The following is an 18,248-nucleotide window of genomic DNA, read 5'->3' as shown; positions in this document are numbered from 1 at the left end:
CCACTTTGTATATAATGGCTTGCTTAATATATCAGAATATACATATTCATCTAAAGAATTGCAAAATAATTTAAGAAAGACATATCTTCCCCGCACTTGCATAGTATGGAACAGCAAAGGAAGACAGTCTAACTACCAGGAAGTGCACACACCATTAGGAACGCCCACGCGTTTCATGCAGGAATGTCCAAGTAAGGCTAGGACCAGGCAATGTGGATCTCGCACTGTACGCAGGCCAAGCACCCACTCCTTTGGTGCTCAATGTGCCTGCACCTGAATACATTGACTTGGCTCGGGTGGATTTTGGCATTAAAACAAGAGATATTGCATTTCATGCTGAAGTTCGCTACATCTGCCAGCACCTGAGCTGAGGCGATGTATCCGGGTGCAGTCAAACCAAGCAGTGGATTCTTGACCTTTGTTTCTCCGTAGGCCAATCTCCACATCATCTGGCCCTACCCTAATGGTCGTGTGAGAGGCAGTAGGGATAGGAACAGAAAAGAGAAGACACAGAGGTGAGATTTGGGGAGGGGTGTTTTAAGCCAACAAAAACAGCCAGAGTGGGTGTGGTGCAGGTGGAACTGTTGGGAGCCAACAGAGGGTCATGAACCAGCTTGAAGAAATACAGCTGGAACTGAAATGCAGGAGGTAGCTAGATGGGTGGGAGGCTTTCAGGGGAAAAAAAAAAGACTGGATGGAAGTGGTCGAACAAATGGCCAAGAGGTTGCAGAGGAGAACTGAGGGAGAGGGTGAGAGAGAAATGGGGAGGGCAGGGCTGCTAAGGATGAAAACTTGCTGAAGATATTTAAATATAGATAACTGTAGATTATAATGAATACTGGACCCCCTCCTCGAGGTTACAAGATCTGTATAAAAGTGTTAGTAGTGTTTATATGGTCATGTAACATCTAATAATATCTATCTCTCCCAGGAGCTACACATTAACCAGTTCAAACTGATAAGAACCTTAGATATTGTGCAACAATAGTAAAAAAGCCCTTTTTTGAAATTATTAAACTCAGAATACAAAATAGTATTGCTCATTTACTAGACAGTAGACAATGCTGAAGGTATAATACTTGAAAATAAGTAAGTAAAAATAATGCCTATAAAAAGAATAATAATGGTATATACTTTGGATGTTGTTGAAACTCAGAACGTACATTTAAACCCACAAGGAGAAGTAGATGGTCTAATTCAGGTCAGTAGGTCTGGGTTGGCATGGATTCACGTTATCAAACATACATAGGTCACTTGGACAAGGGGGGCCAATCTCTGTGATCACCTTGTTTAGTCCATGGGCAACACAGGTGGATTTCAGGGAGACTGGAGAAAAGTATATGTAAAGCCCTTTCGTTTTTAGAACAGCTGATGAAAGTCAGACAAAAAATATGAAAGATTTCTTTAAACTGGATTTACTGACTATAGAGTCATGGTCTCTATATGCATATGCTCATGTATAAAGCAACACAACATAGGGAGCAAAAAATTTGGCATAAAAATTGGCACTACATGCTTGTGTTCATGGGGGGGGGCCCCAGATCAACAACATGTACAGTGCCGAAGATTTCTGATGGCAGCCCTAAAATGGGTAGGAGTACTTTATTGCAAGCAGGGTTAAAAAGGACACACAAATGGACAGGATACTAATCAACAAAACAATAAATTTCACTTACCGTCTAGCAATATAGTAGAAAACTGGATTACCATTTCTTGATGTCCCTGCTTGGTAAAATATATTTAGGGTTTTTAATGCTTTGAATTCTTCTTTTTCATGCACCTGATGCCTATCAGAACCAGACAAAATGCATTATTGGTTAAAAAGAATACATATATTTTTACTTATTTACTTATATTGAGTGGGTAGACAGACACATGCGGTTTACCTCGTCATAAACTCTTCAAACTTGGAGCTTGTTAAGTTAAGACTTGACCAATGTGTATCAGCTACAGGTTTGTGTTCAGGAGGTCCAAGGTATGCAAGGAGAGTTGCCATTTTGTCAAAAGGTCTTCTTCCTACAGCTTTGTGGTCCCTAAAACACACAAGAGTTTAATACTGTAATTTCCTTTTTTACAAAATCTCTACAAATCCCTGCAAACATTGTCTGTAAGCAATCCAGTTGAGAAGCTATATACATGCTATTAGCCTTACAGTGTCAGATCATGCATCTTCATGTTTCAAATAAAATGTAAAGTAACCTTTTCTCCGCTATTGTTTTAAAAGTCTGAACGAGAAGTATCCGGAATGGTGATCTAATGAAACGGTTTTTGGATATAGTGAAGATTTTGGTCTACCTCAAAACAAATAGCTAGAAGATTCATAGACAATGCGCACCTGTTACTGGATAGATACTGCCCAATCTTCTCCTGGTTGTTCCAGAGCAACCGATGTAAGGCAAGTACATTCCCATCCGTTATGAAAGAGAGGCTGTGATTTACAGTGTCACTTGGAGGGCAATTGTTGGCTATGTCAAAGAAGAACCTATAATTTAACAAATATAATTAATGAAAGTAGACAATTAAAATAAATTGCTGAAAACATAACAGTGAATATAAAATGTATTGATATACAAAGCTAAACTGAAATCAGCAGTCATCACCTCTCATTTTTTCTATTTAGCATATCTGCCCTGATCCTGTTAGCCTGTTTTTGGTTAAACGAGGCTCCATGGGATATTACATGTGAGAAAGCAGCTTTAATTTTAAAAATGCAGCCACTTTTTGGATGGCATGCTGCCAAGAACACATTTATAATTTCTTTTAGTCATAAGGTTCCCACACAAATACAACCTTTATAAAAGCTGATAAGAACTATAGGAAACAAATAATGACTCTGCATGGTACAGGTATGGGACCTGTTATCCAGAACGCTAGGAACCTGGGGTTTTTCAGATAATTTGGATCTTCATACCTCAAGTCTTCTAGAAAATCACATAAACATTAAATAAACCCAATAGGCTGGTTCGGTTTCCAACAAGGATTAATTGTACCTTAGTTGGGATCAAGTACAAGGTACTGTTTTATTATTACAGAGAAAAAGAAAATAATTTTTAAAAAATTTGGATTATTTGAATAAAAGAGTCTACGGCCTTTCCGTAATTCGGAGCTTTCTAGATAACAGGTTTCCTGAGAACGGATCCCATGCCTATGTATTACTGTGATATTAATTTCCATACCTCCTGGCTGCATCAAAGTTACTTTTGACAAATTCATTAAAAGGCCGCATGTGCTCCTCTTTAGTGAACAGAACATGATTAGCGATGCTTTGTAGAATCTAAAAGAAATACACAAGAGTTAGGTAAGTGCATTTCAAATTAAAACTCTCCCTTCTACTGCCACTATTAGTAATAACAAGAAACTGATCTATGTATTCTGTACCAATACCCTGGCTTGGTGTTACCCACCAAGCACAAATCAGTGGAAGCTCAAAATATAAAAACCCTGCCAAGTCATACCCAGGACACAACTTCCTGTTGTTTAGGAAATAAAAATGTCTTCTCTCTACCTATAGTAGAGAATTTTTTAGAACTATTTTTATTGATTTTCAATTGTGAAATGAAACTAAAAAAAAAACCCCACAAAAGATAAAGCTAATATGGTTATAGTACAAGTATATTCTCCATGGTATAGTAGAGAATGGTCATTCCTCTGTAAAGTGATAGCCAACAAACATAACAGCATAAAGCACATGCAACACACACTTTTATTAACCTACATGAATTCCAATTGCCCATCAACTTGAAAATAGCTCAAGAACTAGAGAGGTCATAGGAGTTTCTCTCTTCAGTTAAAAAAATCACCAGTGAATCCCTTGTGTAAAACACTTATCACAAGATTTAAAAAAAAAAAAAAAAAGATCTGCAGATAAATGATTTCAAGGCTACTGCTTGCTAAGTAAAACAGGGCTAGAGCTACCAGAGGTGCTTAACTCAGACTATATTTCTTAGCAGATCTGTGTAAGCATGTGGCAATTTTTCCTGATTATTTGGCAATCACAGCTACATCCACTGAGTAATAATCACCAATATGTGAATAATTAAGTGTTGCTTATTAGAATAACAATAACCCCTATTTAAAATTTGTTAAAAATAGGGAATGCTGCCTCTAACATTTGGGGACAGTAAAGGAGGCTATAGGCGTAACAATTACGATCTTTCTTGGAAAAGATCTTTAAAAGAAAAAACATTTGTTTCAATACACACGTGTAGAGCTGAATCGTTAGATATACAGATAGAAACGATAGAAAAATACCTGTATCTGACAATTCAGCACTAACAATGGCCAATGTTTGGGTGCCTTCAAGGGCATCCGATCAAAATTTTACATCCAGCCCGATCAACGAGCTGACCGATATCCAAGTCTTCTGCCAATATTGGTCGGCTCTTTTCCCACCATACATGCATCGAATATCGTACGTAAATTTGTTTTGTACGATATAATCTGTGTATCTATGGCCAGCTTAAGTGTGGACTGAAGCTTCCGCCACACTGACCCAAATGGGAAAAAAATACATGGAACATCAATGCAAGTTTCTGCACAAAATCCAGGGTATGTATTCATTACGATCGGATATGACTCAATGTCCCGGCTTAAAAGCCATATTTTGAATGGCAACTCTCCCTGTTGCATATATGTTTTTTTTTTTAATCCAATCACCAACTATGCTTAAGGCAATAAAAATGTGCAGCCTGGTAATTGTATTTTCCATGTTTTCTGAACATTCAGAAGATATATTGATTTAAGCTTTTATATTTAGAAGCCTACTGCAGATGAGACATGTAGACCACTGCAGTGCTCAGGAAGAATCATAGTAAACCATACATCCTCAATATGGTCAATGCTTGCCATATGGCAGACGATGGTGGCGATCGGTTATAAGGGGTAATTTGACTGTTGCTCTTCAGTAAACTTGTGCCATAGGAAGGGAGTCAGTATATTCTTCTGCAAATGTAAAATAGAATGTGGATTTCTTAAAGCATGCATTTTACCTTTGACATTAACTTTAAACCACGCTCAAGCCGTGGTGGTGGCTTCTTATCCAAAATCCCAGCTTCGTACGGTGACACAATGGCTGGATTTATGAACCTGAGGAACATTGCACTTCCCACTGCACCAATACTATTTTGTGGAAACCTCTGACTCACAACCTGCAAAAAGAAAACAAAAATCAAGTGACTAATACTGCTACAGGAAATATAAATTAATATGTGAATATCCAACAGCTGTATCCTGCTAGATATACTAAAATAAACAAAAAAATCAAAACTAAACAGAAATCTGGGACATATATTGGTCCAGATGCTCAAAAGGCTCACTTGCCACGATCGCTTCAAATACTGTGGTGCAAAGCATATAGCATATAGCATATTTATTTGCTGTTCTGATGACTGAATACATTGTTCAATAACATCATTAGCCAAACAGACTTATACATGGGCCTAGTTGGAAAAAAATGGCAAAAAACTGTGATAATATTTGCCTATGTCCCAGTTTAAGGGGTAAACTGCACTCTACTGTCTCTACTGCTACCAAAAACTTAAGGGCAATTACAAAACAAAAAAATAAATCCCCCAAAAATGCCTTCCCCATTGCCTTAAACTTGGATTGCCAGAAGTAAAACATATTAGCTGACGTGATTCGGTTTTAAAAAGGCAAAAGAAGGAAATTTACCATGATTGAACGAGAACGCAGCAAGAAATATATTTTACTTTCACCAATCCAAGTGTCGGGCAATTGGAAGGCATTTTTGGAAGATTTGTCATCCATGGTAGCACAGATTTACCGCTGTGATAAATCTCCTCATCTGCTAGGGCCCTAAAGGAGTGGTTCACGTTCAGATAAATGCATTTAACCCAGCAGATAGTAATTGTAATTTTAAGCACATGTGTAATGTATATGCATTAAAAAATTCCCGACATAATTACTAGAGAAGTTAGTGTTTTGCTGTATACCAGTTGTTTGTGTAGGCGCCAGGTCATCCCCAACCCCATTTTAGACAGAACTGCATTAGTGTGCTGAAAACCTATGTAATGCTGAGTTTGGGCAGTGTAAAGCTTAAAAATGTACTGTGCATTTCTGCATGTCCTCTGCTAATTTGCATTATTTCTTTCTATTTGTTCACCATTGCTACACTCCTCTTCCTCATCATAAATAAAGTTCTAAGCGGTACGGATCACAAACATGCCACTGCTGTGCTTTTATGAACAAAAGCATTGCACACCTGAACTGGCTCTGATTGTAGAGGATTACACAGGTATCGGATGTGTGAGGGAAGACAGGTTTAAATGGAGCTGTGTAGTACAGAATATTTGTCAGGGAACAAAAAAAACATGCTTTTAGTAAGAATGTAATTATTGGCAAAAATTTGCTGCTAACCAATAAGATTATTGTAAGGGCAATGCTAGATTTGTTGCGTCTCCACATCCCCATGAGACCCGCACTGCTGTGGCAAAAGATGTTCCACCCTCTCCAATGATGCCTGTCTGCAAATTAGATATTCATGTGTAACTTTTTTTTAACCTGCTAGGAAGAACACTACTTATAATGTACGGAGTTGTTACCCAAGGTGAACATCCCTTCTAAAATTAAACATAATCTGAACAGGGAATGACCAGGAACTCCGTAATTATTATTTATTATAACACACCGGGAAACTTCAAAATATGCAAATACTGTATATTTTAACAATATGATGGTTTTCTTGTCATTTTTGTCCTTGTGATAGCCTAACATATCAATGACAGGCAACACTAGCTGATACTACTGCAACTAAAGTCATCTACCTTCAATTTCTTGCTATCAGATTAATGGCAGAGCTTTAAATTAGACTCTATGGACAGTGCTCACACAATTAATCTCTCAGACTTTATAAATTACCTAAATAAACATACATTTTACTATTTACTACAGACTTGAGGGCTTTCAAGGGGCAATATACAAGGAGTTCAACATGAAGTCTGTTAATAGACTTGCATTGAAAAATACATTCAACAAACACCTGTAATAATGTCAGGCTTGCCCTTGTAAAACTTTACTACTATTTCTGTAGCAAAAACAAAAATAAAACAGGAAATAGAAAAAAAAACAGACATAAAGCTGTAACATACTGCACAATTACCATATGTGAGATGGTGCAGATTGTGCAGTGTGTGTGCAGTGGGTGTGTGTGTGGGGGTTGGGAGTAACCCTACAAATGTTCTACATGATATAAAAGCACCTCCCTTCACAATTAATATTTCCAAAAGTAAAGTGTGTGAACTGCATCTCAAAGTAAGTATCCCTTTACAATAAGTGAATGTTAAATTGATGAGGGTGCTATTCTAAGCACTTTTGCAATGTACATTTTTTTTTTTTTTTAAATTCCAAGATATTAAAGGATACATGTTCTGTTAACATGAATTAATTTGTTTACAACAGCACCACCTGCTGGTAATTTTCTGACTTCCAAGTAGTCAAGGAAGTTGTCAGGAGAAAAAATAGGCTGCTCTGATGTTCTTCTGGTTAGGAAAAAATAGAAAACTTTGTCAAAACTTTCCTAACCAGAAGAACATCAGAGCAGACTCTTTCTTTCTCCTGACAACTTCCATGACTACTTGGTGGTCAGACTGGTCGGAAAATTACCATCAGGTGGTGCTGTTGTAAACAAATTAACTCATGTTGGTCGTTCTGGTCAGAATGGTGGGAGAACGACCAGCAGGTGGCACGGAGGTATCTAAGTTCATATTAACAGTACATGTATACCTAAATATCTTGGAATTAAAAAAAAAATGAAATAATGAATGTACATTGCAAAAGTGTTTAGTATTACATTCATTTGTTTTAAAGGTTTACTTATGCTTTAAACATTGATTAGCACTGTTAGATTAGAACCTCTGTACACTTGTGAATAAAACAAGTAAATAGAAATTCTAGTGGTTCCATTTGAAAGTGAAAAATACAATTCTGTTTAATGATGCAATTCTAAGCAGGTTTCAATGGTACATTACAATAAAAACATTTCAGTGGTTTTAAAGTTACTTGTTACTGTAACGGAGCTCTCCTCCAGCCAAGACTGATCAGTTGGCTTCGGCTGAATTGTTTGAAATGACAGAACCACCAGTGCAAATACTATGAAGGCACACACAGTTACTTCTGTCAGTGTCAATTACATTTAAAAATAAGTTGAAAAAACATTTATATAGATATATTGTAATCAATGTGCATTGGAAAGTTACCTAAAATTACATTTATGTACATAAGACAAAATATTATTTCAGGGCTACATGCCTATAAAGATAAACCCATATTACTCAGATGAACTGTAACATCTTTGGTGCAAAATGCTGTTGGCTAAACTCTTATTTTGGCATTTTCAGTACAGTGGTAATATGAGGGAATTGGCGTAAATATTACAATTTGTCATATTTATACAGAATATTAATGAAACGATTCGTTTGGTGACTAAAATAAATACATTTGCAAGGGAGGAACTTCCCATACAGATTAAGTTATTAGATGCATATTAAATAATACACATAAACTCTCAGCCTTGGATAAGAACAACAACAACAAAGAAGTTTGCAAGAGAAATTGCAAAGCACTCAAACATAGCACTGAAAAGAAAAACACTTGCAAAGCTAGCTTGTTCGACAACATTATATTTACACTGGAAAAATTATATACTTTTAACTATGAAGCAAACTTACTTACCCAGTTAACTCCAGCATTGGATATGTCAAATGTCAGGCCACACCATATTGGAAAGACATGAAGGCTAAGGAGCCCTTCCAGAAAGAATAATGGACTACCAACCCAAAGCATCTAGAAAGAAGCAGACCTAGCATGCCCCAATGCCTCCAAGTCCCTTAAACCCACTCCATGCCATCCATACTATAAACATCATTAAAGCAGAAAAGCCAAAAGCAAATAGAATGCTTTTTTTCTGTATCAAATATTCACACAAAGAATGCATTAAATGTAACAGAATTCCAGTGTGTTAATTGAAATGAAAGCTCTTCTGTGCCAGAATTAGTAGAATGATTTTGACAGTGAAGGTCTGATAGGCTGGAGTGAAGATGTTTAAATAGCAAATAAAAAAAAACAAAAACAAACAAAAAACATAAGAATGTTTTTGTTTTAATTGTTTAATTTTAATTGTTTTTGTTGTTTTGGAGAGAAAAATGGCTGAGAAAAGGTTCTCCAAACTTACTGATTTTTTGTTTTCCTTTTTTTCTTTTACGGTAGCTTTACTCAGTAGGGAGTGGCAAGTTGCCTACAGAACAGAGATGAGCACAAACAAGTCACAGCACCAACTACACATAGCAAAGAAACAAAACAAACCAAAAAAAAAAAACACAATGTGGACTCGCACAGAAGATTTTACATAATAGAATGCAACACATACAGGTAATGAGATACAAACCAAATTTTCCATGATTTCATATCCTTAGAGAGCCATAAAAAATGGTTAGAGTGGCTAACTCCAAATCAATTCTACTATTTCTGGCTACAATCTTTTCATATCAAAAAACAACACCCATATTGAAATAGGCAGCATTTCCAACTATTTGATGGAATGTTCACATCAGTTTCATATTCTGAACAATAATACATACCAAATCAGTAACATATTTGATAACAGAAAAAAAAGACAGTAATAAGAGTTATGTGCCTATACAATTTAAAATCTGTAAGTATTAAGTTTCATATATTATGTTATAAATTAAAAAAAAATCAGGTTTGTCTTCAGTAAAGCACAACAGTCTTGTATAATAAAATTTTAGGATTATGCCAAATATTTTCACACCCTACAGTGGGCAACTGTGAAAGAAAGACTTTTATAAAACAGGAATGGCAGTGTTCCAAAACAAATTGCAATGATTTGCTGAATAATTCGAATAAAAACTTTCAGTGTAAAATTCCAACGTAAAATAGCAGAGACTGCTTGAAAATGCTGTGTAAAAAAAACAGCAATCCTTCAGTGAAAAAAATAGCAAATCTCCTTTCTGCCTAAATGTTTCCCATTGACTTGAAATGGTTATGAAAAACATATTATGGTGCAAGTAACCATGTACTGTTTTTCGATGTAAATAATTTTACAAAGCATGATCAATAGGTCCCTTAGTGTATATGCCCAAAGGTATAAGAATAAAGATTTATGCCTTTAATGATGTCCATTATGGATCTTGTTAAGCCATGCATGCTAGTGGCACTTTGTATGCTCGGTGTGCTTTGGGCTGCTGCTAAGAAGCTAAGCTTATCAGCTGTCTGAAATAATTAAAACATTTTGTGATGCAAGATAACGCAGAAACCAATTATACGGGAATAATAACTCAAATTCTAAAGCAATATGCACTGCCACATAATGTGTACTTTAATATTTTACTGATCTTGTATTATGGATTTTATATTGTGTATACATATATTTTAAATCTGTTCACCTCTAAATTCACTTTTAGTATGTCTTAGCAACTTTTTGGTTGATAAGAATTGGTCTTCATTTATGTTTTACAGTTTGGTCTTTGTTTTATATTTTTCCAGATTTCAAATGGTGGTCTGTGAGGATACAATTTTATTGTTATTGCTACATTATCTTAACTTATCTTTCTATTCAGGCCTCTCCTATTCACATTTCAATCTTTAACCTCACACCACTCCTCGATTACTAGGGTAATTTTCTGAAATTCCCAACCAACTGGAGACCTGAACAAAAAGCTAAAACATTGAAAAACCACACAAAAATTAAGAATAATTGCAAAATATCTTGGAATATCATACTCTATATCAAACCAAATGTTAATTTAAAGGTGGACAACTGCTTTAAGCTCAGGTAACCAACAGCAGACTAAAACATGTGCGGGGAATGGAGAAAGAGAAGATGCAGAGCTTCTGGTGGGGTCTGTGAAAGAACAGATCTTGATTACAAAAGGCTGCTTTGGGCTGGTAAAAAAGACTACAAGATAAGGTGTAGCATTTGCACTAGAATTTTATACAGTTTTAGTTCTCCTTTACATGTAAATAAGATATTCTATGCTATTACTTGACCTTTAAAGGACATATATTTAACATTTAAAGTAAAATAAAATATTTAACAACATGTTTTAACTAACATAGAACTTCATGTTTAGGTAATCTCAAAGTAACGCTGCAGTAAAGGATGATACTTTTGTAAAATTAATCAACAGAACCTGCTTTAATTCCCATAATGTGCATTCTGAAGTGAATTTTCAATAGTCAGCAAATCTAGAGACTCTGCTTGTATTTAGAGAATGGATTGTATATCCACAAACATTAGGGGGAGGGGAAAAACTTCTATGTAACGTGTGCATGGATTTACTGCAGACCACATAATATAATTTTCCTTTAAGGCACCACTAACTATGGCCATTTTATTGAGAAACAAGGGTTTCGTCATAGGATATCAAAATTATATTTAAGTATAAGCCACATGGTTAAAAACAAATAGGAATATGTAAGAATACTTGGCAAAACCTGCTCTTAAAACATATGAAAGCATCAAGGACATAACCAGGTCAGTGGACTTAAGTTTTTTTCTGCTCATATACTGTCATGGTAAGCAGCTTTGAGAAGTTCACTTTGATTGTCAGGTTTCCCATAAGAATACTGGCATATCATATGCCACTTACTTAAAGCTGCCACAGTATTAAACGGTATCTGCATCACTGTGCAATAAAGAAGTGTATATAGCAAACATACAAACTGCACACAAAGATAGCTTGATACAGGAGATAAAAGAGCTCTGCTCATTACATGCTTAGCAACTAAAAGGAAGTAGAGATATGATGCACAATGTATGGGAAATAGGAGTTGGCAAAACAAGAAATGTGGCATTTAGTACTGCATCCAACAGCTGACATAGTATATCATGAAGGATGACGCTTTAGCAAAGTCTTGAAACCATGTATGTGAAGTATTAAGATGTTCAGGAGTAGTTTATTAGATGATTGTAATATGTGCTTTAGAAAGTATGGGCTTAGGATTTATTACTTGGGACCTGGGGTTTTACACAAAATGTATTTGGGCCAAATAACTTCAGCCTGCTATAAAAAGATTTGTATGGATTTATGCAGCTTATTCAGCACAAAATACAGTTCTATTATAACTGAGAAAAAGGAAACCCTTAAAAAATGTTTTTGCTTAAAATTGACTCTATGGCATACAACTTTCTGCATGGCAGAGAAAGAGAGGTTGTGGTATGTGCGGCAGCTACATTTATTATGGACTGGAGTGGTGGTCTCTGGAGGATGATGCCAATAGAGAGTTGCAGAAAACAATATGTGACATGACTGAATGGATAGAAGTGAAGCAAAAGGCAGAATCAATGCTAAACTAAGGCACCAGGCTTGGGATTAGGAAGAAATTTCTGTGATGTTACTAGTGTTAGAAGAAGAAAGAGTGCTGTTTTGACAACTTTAATTTAAGGTTCCCCCCCCCACCCCGAGAGAACGAAATAGAATTGGCTAGCAAACAAGACAAGAGTAACAAGATCAGGGTTGAGAAAAGGACAAATATCATCATATATAATCTTAAGAGATGGTAAAGAAAACATGCAATAATTATTTGGCCAACGAAGGAAGTACAACAGTAAGTATTTAAAAGTATTACTATTTTAAAATTGTATAGTCCTGTAGAGAAAGACAATACAAAATAACCTTTAATTAAAAGCCTATAATTTACTTCTGTCACATCAATTTTAGGTAAAACAAGAAAGCTTAGAGGCATTACAGACTATGCTATTTTCAAGCAGAAAAAGACACAAAGAACTTTAGAATTAAAAATAAAAGTATGAAAAAATGAATGGACATGCTTTAGGGCACTGATTGCTCTCTGCAGACACTGGAGGTGAGCAAGAAAATCTGATATCTATCAATGAATCCTTCTCTAGGGAGCTGAGCAAGCAGCAAAGATTCAGCTAATGAAACTGGAATGTATCTGTAAATAGAGACTCTACAAGGATGAAATCAATATGAAGTCAAGAAGTGCTTTATCTACAAGTTACCTGCAAAAATAATTGAATAAAAAAAAATGTAAATCCAGCTAAATTCAGCTCAAGCATAAAAGGGCAAAAGAGGCTAAGAACCAGCAAGAACTTCTTGACAGATAAAGAATATAGAATGCCTTACACGGTGGCACATAAATACAGTCTCTCTGGATGGCAAGGGCCTATTTAATAAAGAAAATATGGAGGAAAGTAGCTTCTGATCACAATGAACCCCTTCAACAGCAATAATTTGTGGATTTAATCCCACTGCACTTTGCACCTATAGGCCTAGAACAGTTTTGTCCTATAATTCTGCTTTATTTATACAGTTGGAATGTTGCCATCCACACATAATCAACACATAGACTGGGAATTGGCACTAAGACTAATAGCAGACATAGTGGATCTTGGTCTGTGGAGAAATGCAGGCCAAAAATCCACTCCTACGTTTCTTGATGTGTCTGGACCCATATATATTAACATTGACCAGGGTGCAGGCACACGCCTGATTCTGGCACCAAAATTAGGGATTCTCCTCAACTATTTCTCATTCCTCCCTCCCTTTTACACAGCACTTCTCCCTGTGGTTTCCACATTGTTTCCTCATTCCCCTTTGCTCTCACTTTTCGCTACACCCTACCTCCTCATATACTGTATACCCATGACACCGTCTTCTATTTTTTTAATGTCACCACCAATTACCCAAACCATATCCTTTATGCTTCTGTTTGCCAGCTTTTTGCAGCAGCAGCCTCCTGTAGTTGTGTAAACACTGTGCATCAACCCTTCACACTGCTGTGGTCTTTCAGGGATTTAAAGTGGTGCATGCTAAAGAAATTAAATGATTTTGTGCAGCTGCATGCAGATTAAATCTCCAACAAATTTTAGTTCACAGCATGCAGAAACAGGATTGGTAACTTTTCTATTCAAAGCCAAGTCTCCTGCTCATAATACAAAAATATTTTGAAAAAGACTACAAGGAATAAAGACTATAAGGGAAAAACTGGGCAACAATTGGCAAATGTAGACGTTGCCATGGGTTACTTTCCATATGTAACATTTTACTTACACTGCAGCAGAATGAAAAAGCCAACCACTGGTTGGCTGCTATAAGATATTGCCCAAGTTTAAGTTTGCTCAATGTTGGTAAATGGGCTACTTAGTCTTATAATAAAAACACTGTTGTGTTAAAGTTTCAACAACAAAAAAAAATTGTCAGTCCATCTGGACCCCAAACAAGTGATCCGGCTTTGGTATGGATGCCAGCAACACCTTTTAAATTAACATAATCTACATATATACTGTGAAAATAATAGGTTTATCATACAGCCCTTTCACTTCTCCAATCATTTCACTCTATATTACTATTAAAAATGCATTTCCTAGCTCTGCAGGAAGTTCCTCATCTAGTATCAGGCAGCCATATACGATGGCTCCTGCTGTAAACTGGAAACCATCAGAGGTCAGTATTTTTAGCAGCGTGTACAGAGAAAATGCATGCTTGTGCTGGGGTAGAGATATTTAACAGACTACAAACACTAATTTACTCTGCAGATGCTGTTGTGAAAGCTCCTCCACAATAAAACTTTGAAACAATTAAAGCTTCCAGGTTCATAGCAGGATCAACAGCATAGACCTGGGTGTCTGGTGGCTAATTACCCTACTTAAAATCTTACAACAAACCTAGTAAACATTTCTTATAAGAGTAATGAAGGGTGAAACAGCTGAAAAGTGGGACTAACATGTCCCTTTTATTAAAGCAGTGTAGAGGTGATTTAGGTATTGAAATATTTTGATGTTACTGTTTCTTTAAGCTTTAAAAATGTAGAACAACCAGTGACCAGCACTGATGCACAAATGGGGCCAGTATTATAAGACATGGGATTATAATAGAATAGTGAGATTCTGATTCTTATCACAGCTCAAAAGTCCACTATTAAAATAAAGACTAACAGAGAAATATAAAAAAGTCTGCCCACAACTAGTAACCGAACACACTTAAGCCCATTTATTACACCAACCTCTAAATTTAGAATAAAACCTTCCCCACAACATGCTAGCTTTGTCATGATTTGAAGACTATTACCAAAAGCTAGTCAGTTAATTTGCCCTTGCAGTGGGGTAGGTCCCCCTTACAGCAAACATAAACGCACCCACAAAACGGAAATTAAGAATGGTCTTTTGAGCACTTCTGCAATTTACTTTTTATATTTATAATATGAGCAGGCTTACAGTGTTACCACATTTTCAGTTTCAGGACCAAAAGGCAGAAGCTAAACTGCAAAAATGAAAGTGCAAAGAGCATCTCCTAATGCTTCTCTGCAATGTTCAATTGCTGCAGGTGAATGACAGAGCAGAGCAAAGAAGAACCAGCATACATTTCCTGCATCAGTAACTTTAGCTGTTACCGTTCTTTATAGTTGCCGCTGGGGTAGAATGGAGGGAGGTGCTGTTACACATTCATGATAGTAGCAAACAAATTTTAACTTTTTAGCTATATAATGGACATACCTGGTACAGACAATGGCACACACTACGAAGCTGGGTTGGAAACTCATTTGTGGAGTTTATGATAGCATGGAAGAACTTCTCAGTCATCTGTAACAAGCGACGTTGGTTTTCTTCCAAGACCTCATTTCCATCCAACCTTCAAAATCAATTAATCATTTTTTTTTTCAATAATCTTTATTGAAGTTTCAACAATTACAAGTTGACTTGCAAGCATATATACATGTTCCTATTATAGGTCTGTTCTTTTTATTACCTTGTTCCATGCATAGCCCATTCACTAATACACGTTAAGACAAAATGCTTATGCTCTGGATCTATATTTACCACCGTAACCTTTCTTGATCTTGTCCGCAACCTGAACTGTGCCTAATATCTCTGTAACTTAGCCAGGGTGAACAAATGTTCAGAAACAGAGTTTGTTTATCATTAATCATATAAGTTAACTTCTCCATTACCATAACATTGTCCACTTAATGTTTTACCATATTGAATTCTAATTAAGAGGTGCGCCAATACCTGGCTATAACTTGCTTGGTGGCACTAAATATCGTCATGATTAACTTCATTTGAGGGTTAGTAAAATTCTCTATTGGTTTATTAAACAGCGCCTCATACGGATTCTTTCTCAAAGGGATGTTAAACATTATCAATTATGGTATAGATACGGGTCCACAACCATTCCACTATGGGACACCCCCACCAGATATGACCCATCGTGCCCAGTTGATTGCATCCTCTAAAACAATTTGGTGATTGACCTGGGAACCATTTGGCTAGCTTTACAGGCACCATATACCATCTTAATAAAACTTTGAAGGAAGTTTCCTGAATGGACGCATTAATTGAGCACTTAATAGGCTGTTGCAAAATCTCATTCCAAATCTCCTCAGATTGTGGATCCCCCAATTCCTGGTGCCAGTCATTAATATATTTATATTGCAAGACCGGAATGGTTGAGATCAAGTCCTTATATTAATGTAACACTTTTGGGACCCAGGGGTTTAGAAATAAAGATATGCTCAAATAATGTCACAGGGGAAGCCTCCTTATCCTTTCCCTTCAATAAAGTAGACACATAATGGTGAATTTGTGCTAGACAAAGTATTTCCTCTGGAGGAATATAAAAATTTTTCCCACACGATGCCACCACTCAAACTTATCTGCTTTCCCAGGAGGGAAGGCAGGGTTAAGGGTCCACCCCAGTAAAGGGGAATGAAAAGATTTGAGTTTATACCATTTATTAGTCTGGTCCCAAAAACCAATAGCTTGTTTCAAAACCTGGTTAGTTTTTTTAGGTCTTAATGTTTTAGGAATCCATAGCAAGTTAGCGAGAGAACAATCTCTCAATTCAGCTCCTTCCAGTGGTACGATGTGCCACTTAGCTATATGGCTTAACTGAGCAGCTAAGAAATATTTCTTAAAATCTGTGACTCCCAGTCCTCCCCTGGTGTTATGGCATGACATATATTTCCTAGGTATTCTAGGTTTGGTCCTGTTCCATATATATTCGTAACAAATTTTTTCCAAAGTGCAGAAAAATACAGGTTCAGGAACCAGTGGTAAAGCGGACAGATAATAAAGAACTCTGGGCAATATCATCTTGATCGCCTGTATCCTGCCCGTCCATGAAATCAAGGGATCATTCCATCTTATGAGGGTTTGGCGTATTTGGTGAAGCAGAACAGGATAATTTGCCTTATTTAAAGATTGAATGGAATTTGCTAGGTTTATGCCTAAATATTTTAACAATCTATCCTTCCAAGTACAATCAATATTCAACTTAATTAATTTAACTTGTGGATGGGGAATATTAATATTTAATGCCCTCGATTTCGAGGAATTGATGACCAAACCCGTTAGCATACCAAAGTCCTCAAGGGTCTTATACACATTTGGCAGGGTTGTTAATGGCCTAGAAATGGACAATATTACATCATCTGCATATAATGTACATTTATATTCCCTATCTAGAACTTTCAGTCCACAGATATCAGGGTTCTGCCTGAAAGCACAAGCTAAAGGCTTTATTGCCAAAAGAAATAATATGGGGAAAAGGGACACCCCTACCTCGTCCCGCGCCTCATAATTTTTTAGTTTTTGAATCATAACCTAACATACTGACCTTTGAGGTCGGTTCATTATAAAAAATCAATTAATCATTTAATTCAATGGTAAATTAAAAATAATCTCTGGTATTAGATATAGTTATACTTAATAAATCAGGACATCCTTTAAAACTTTTATAGACAGATGATTAAACATGTCTAGATGGAACACATATGTCTAGATTTTTAAAGAGACTATATCATCATACAGAGACAATAGGCAAATAAACTATAAAACACATACATTAAACCTTAAAGGAGAACTAAACCCTAAAAATTAATGTGGCTAAAAATGTAATTTTATATACTGAACTTATTGCACCAGCCTAAAGTTTCAGCTTCTCAATAGCAGCAATGATCCAGAACTTCAAACTTGTCACAGGGGGTCACCATCTTGGAAAGTGTCTGCGACACGCACATGCTCAGTGGGCTCTGAGCAGCTGTTGAGAAGCTAAGCTTATCGATCGTCACAAATTATCAGGCAGAAAATGAGGTTGGTGGGTAAAATAAGCTGATGCTACAGAGCTGATTATTAAAGTCTGATGCTAATTGCACTGGTTTATGTGCCTCCATGTAGTAATTATCTGCATTAATTACTAATCAGTCTTATATTGTGACATTTATATTCTATGTGTACTGTATGTTGTGAGTGG

General features: G+C 36.3%; 1 protein-coding gene across 6 annotated transcripts in view; it reads right to left on the bottom strand.

The window, feature by feature from the left end:
* nf1.L (neurofibromin 1 L homeolog) overlaps positions 1–18,248 on the bottom strand; it is a 121,567-nt gene that overhangs the window by 49,977 nt on the left and 53,342 nt on the right. For 4 of the 6 annotated variants that reach the window (XM_041582299.1, XM_018246997.2, XM_018246999.2 and 1 more), the window contains exons 29-35: positions 15,491–15,626; positions 9,188–9,250; positions 4,989–5,147; positions 3,177–3,274; positions 2,336–2,482; positions 1,887–2,033; positions 1,677–1,787 (exon numbers count right to left, since the gene is read on the bottom strand). In XM_041582299.1, the coding sequence (XP_041438233.1) occupies positions 1,677–1,787; positions 1,887–2,033; positions 2,336–2,482; positions 3,177–3,274; positions 4,989–5,147; positions 9,188–9,250; positions 15,491–15,626 (861 nt within the window). The remainder of the gene's footprint in view (positions 1–1,676; positions 1,788–1,886; positions 2,034–2,335; positions 2,483–3,176; positions 3,275–4,988; positions 5,148–9,187; positions 9,251–15,490; positions 15,627–18,248) is intronic. The other 2 variants (XM_041582300.1, XM_018246998.2) reach the window with 1 other exon arrangement.

Source organism: Xenopus laevis, chromosome 2L (genome assembly GCF_017654675.1).
Source record: "Xenopus laevis strain J_2021 chromosome 2L, Xenopus_laevis_v10.1, whole genome shotgun sequence".
NCBI lineage: Eukaryota > Metazoa > Chordata > Amphibia > Anura > Pipidae > Xenopus > Xenopus laevis.
This window is presented reverse-complemented; position numbering and strand designations above follow the sequence as displayed.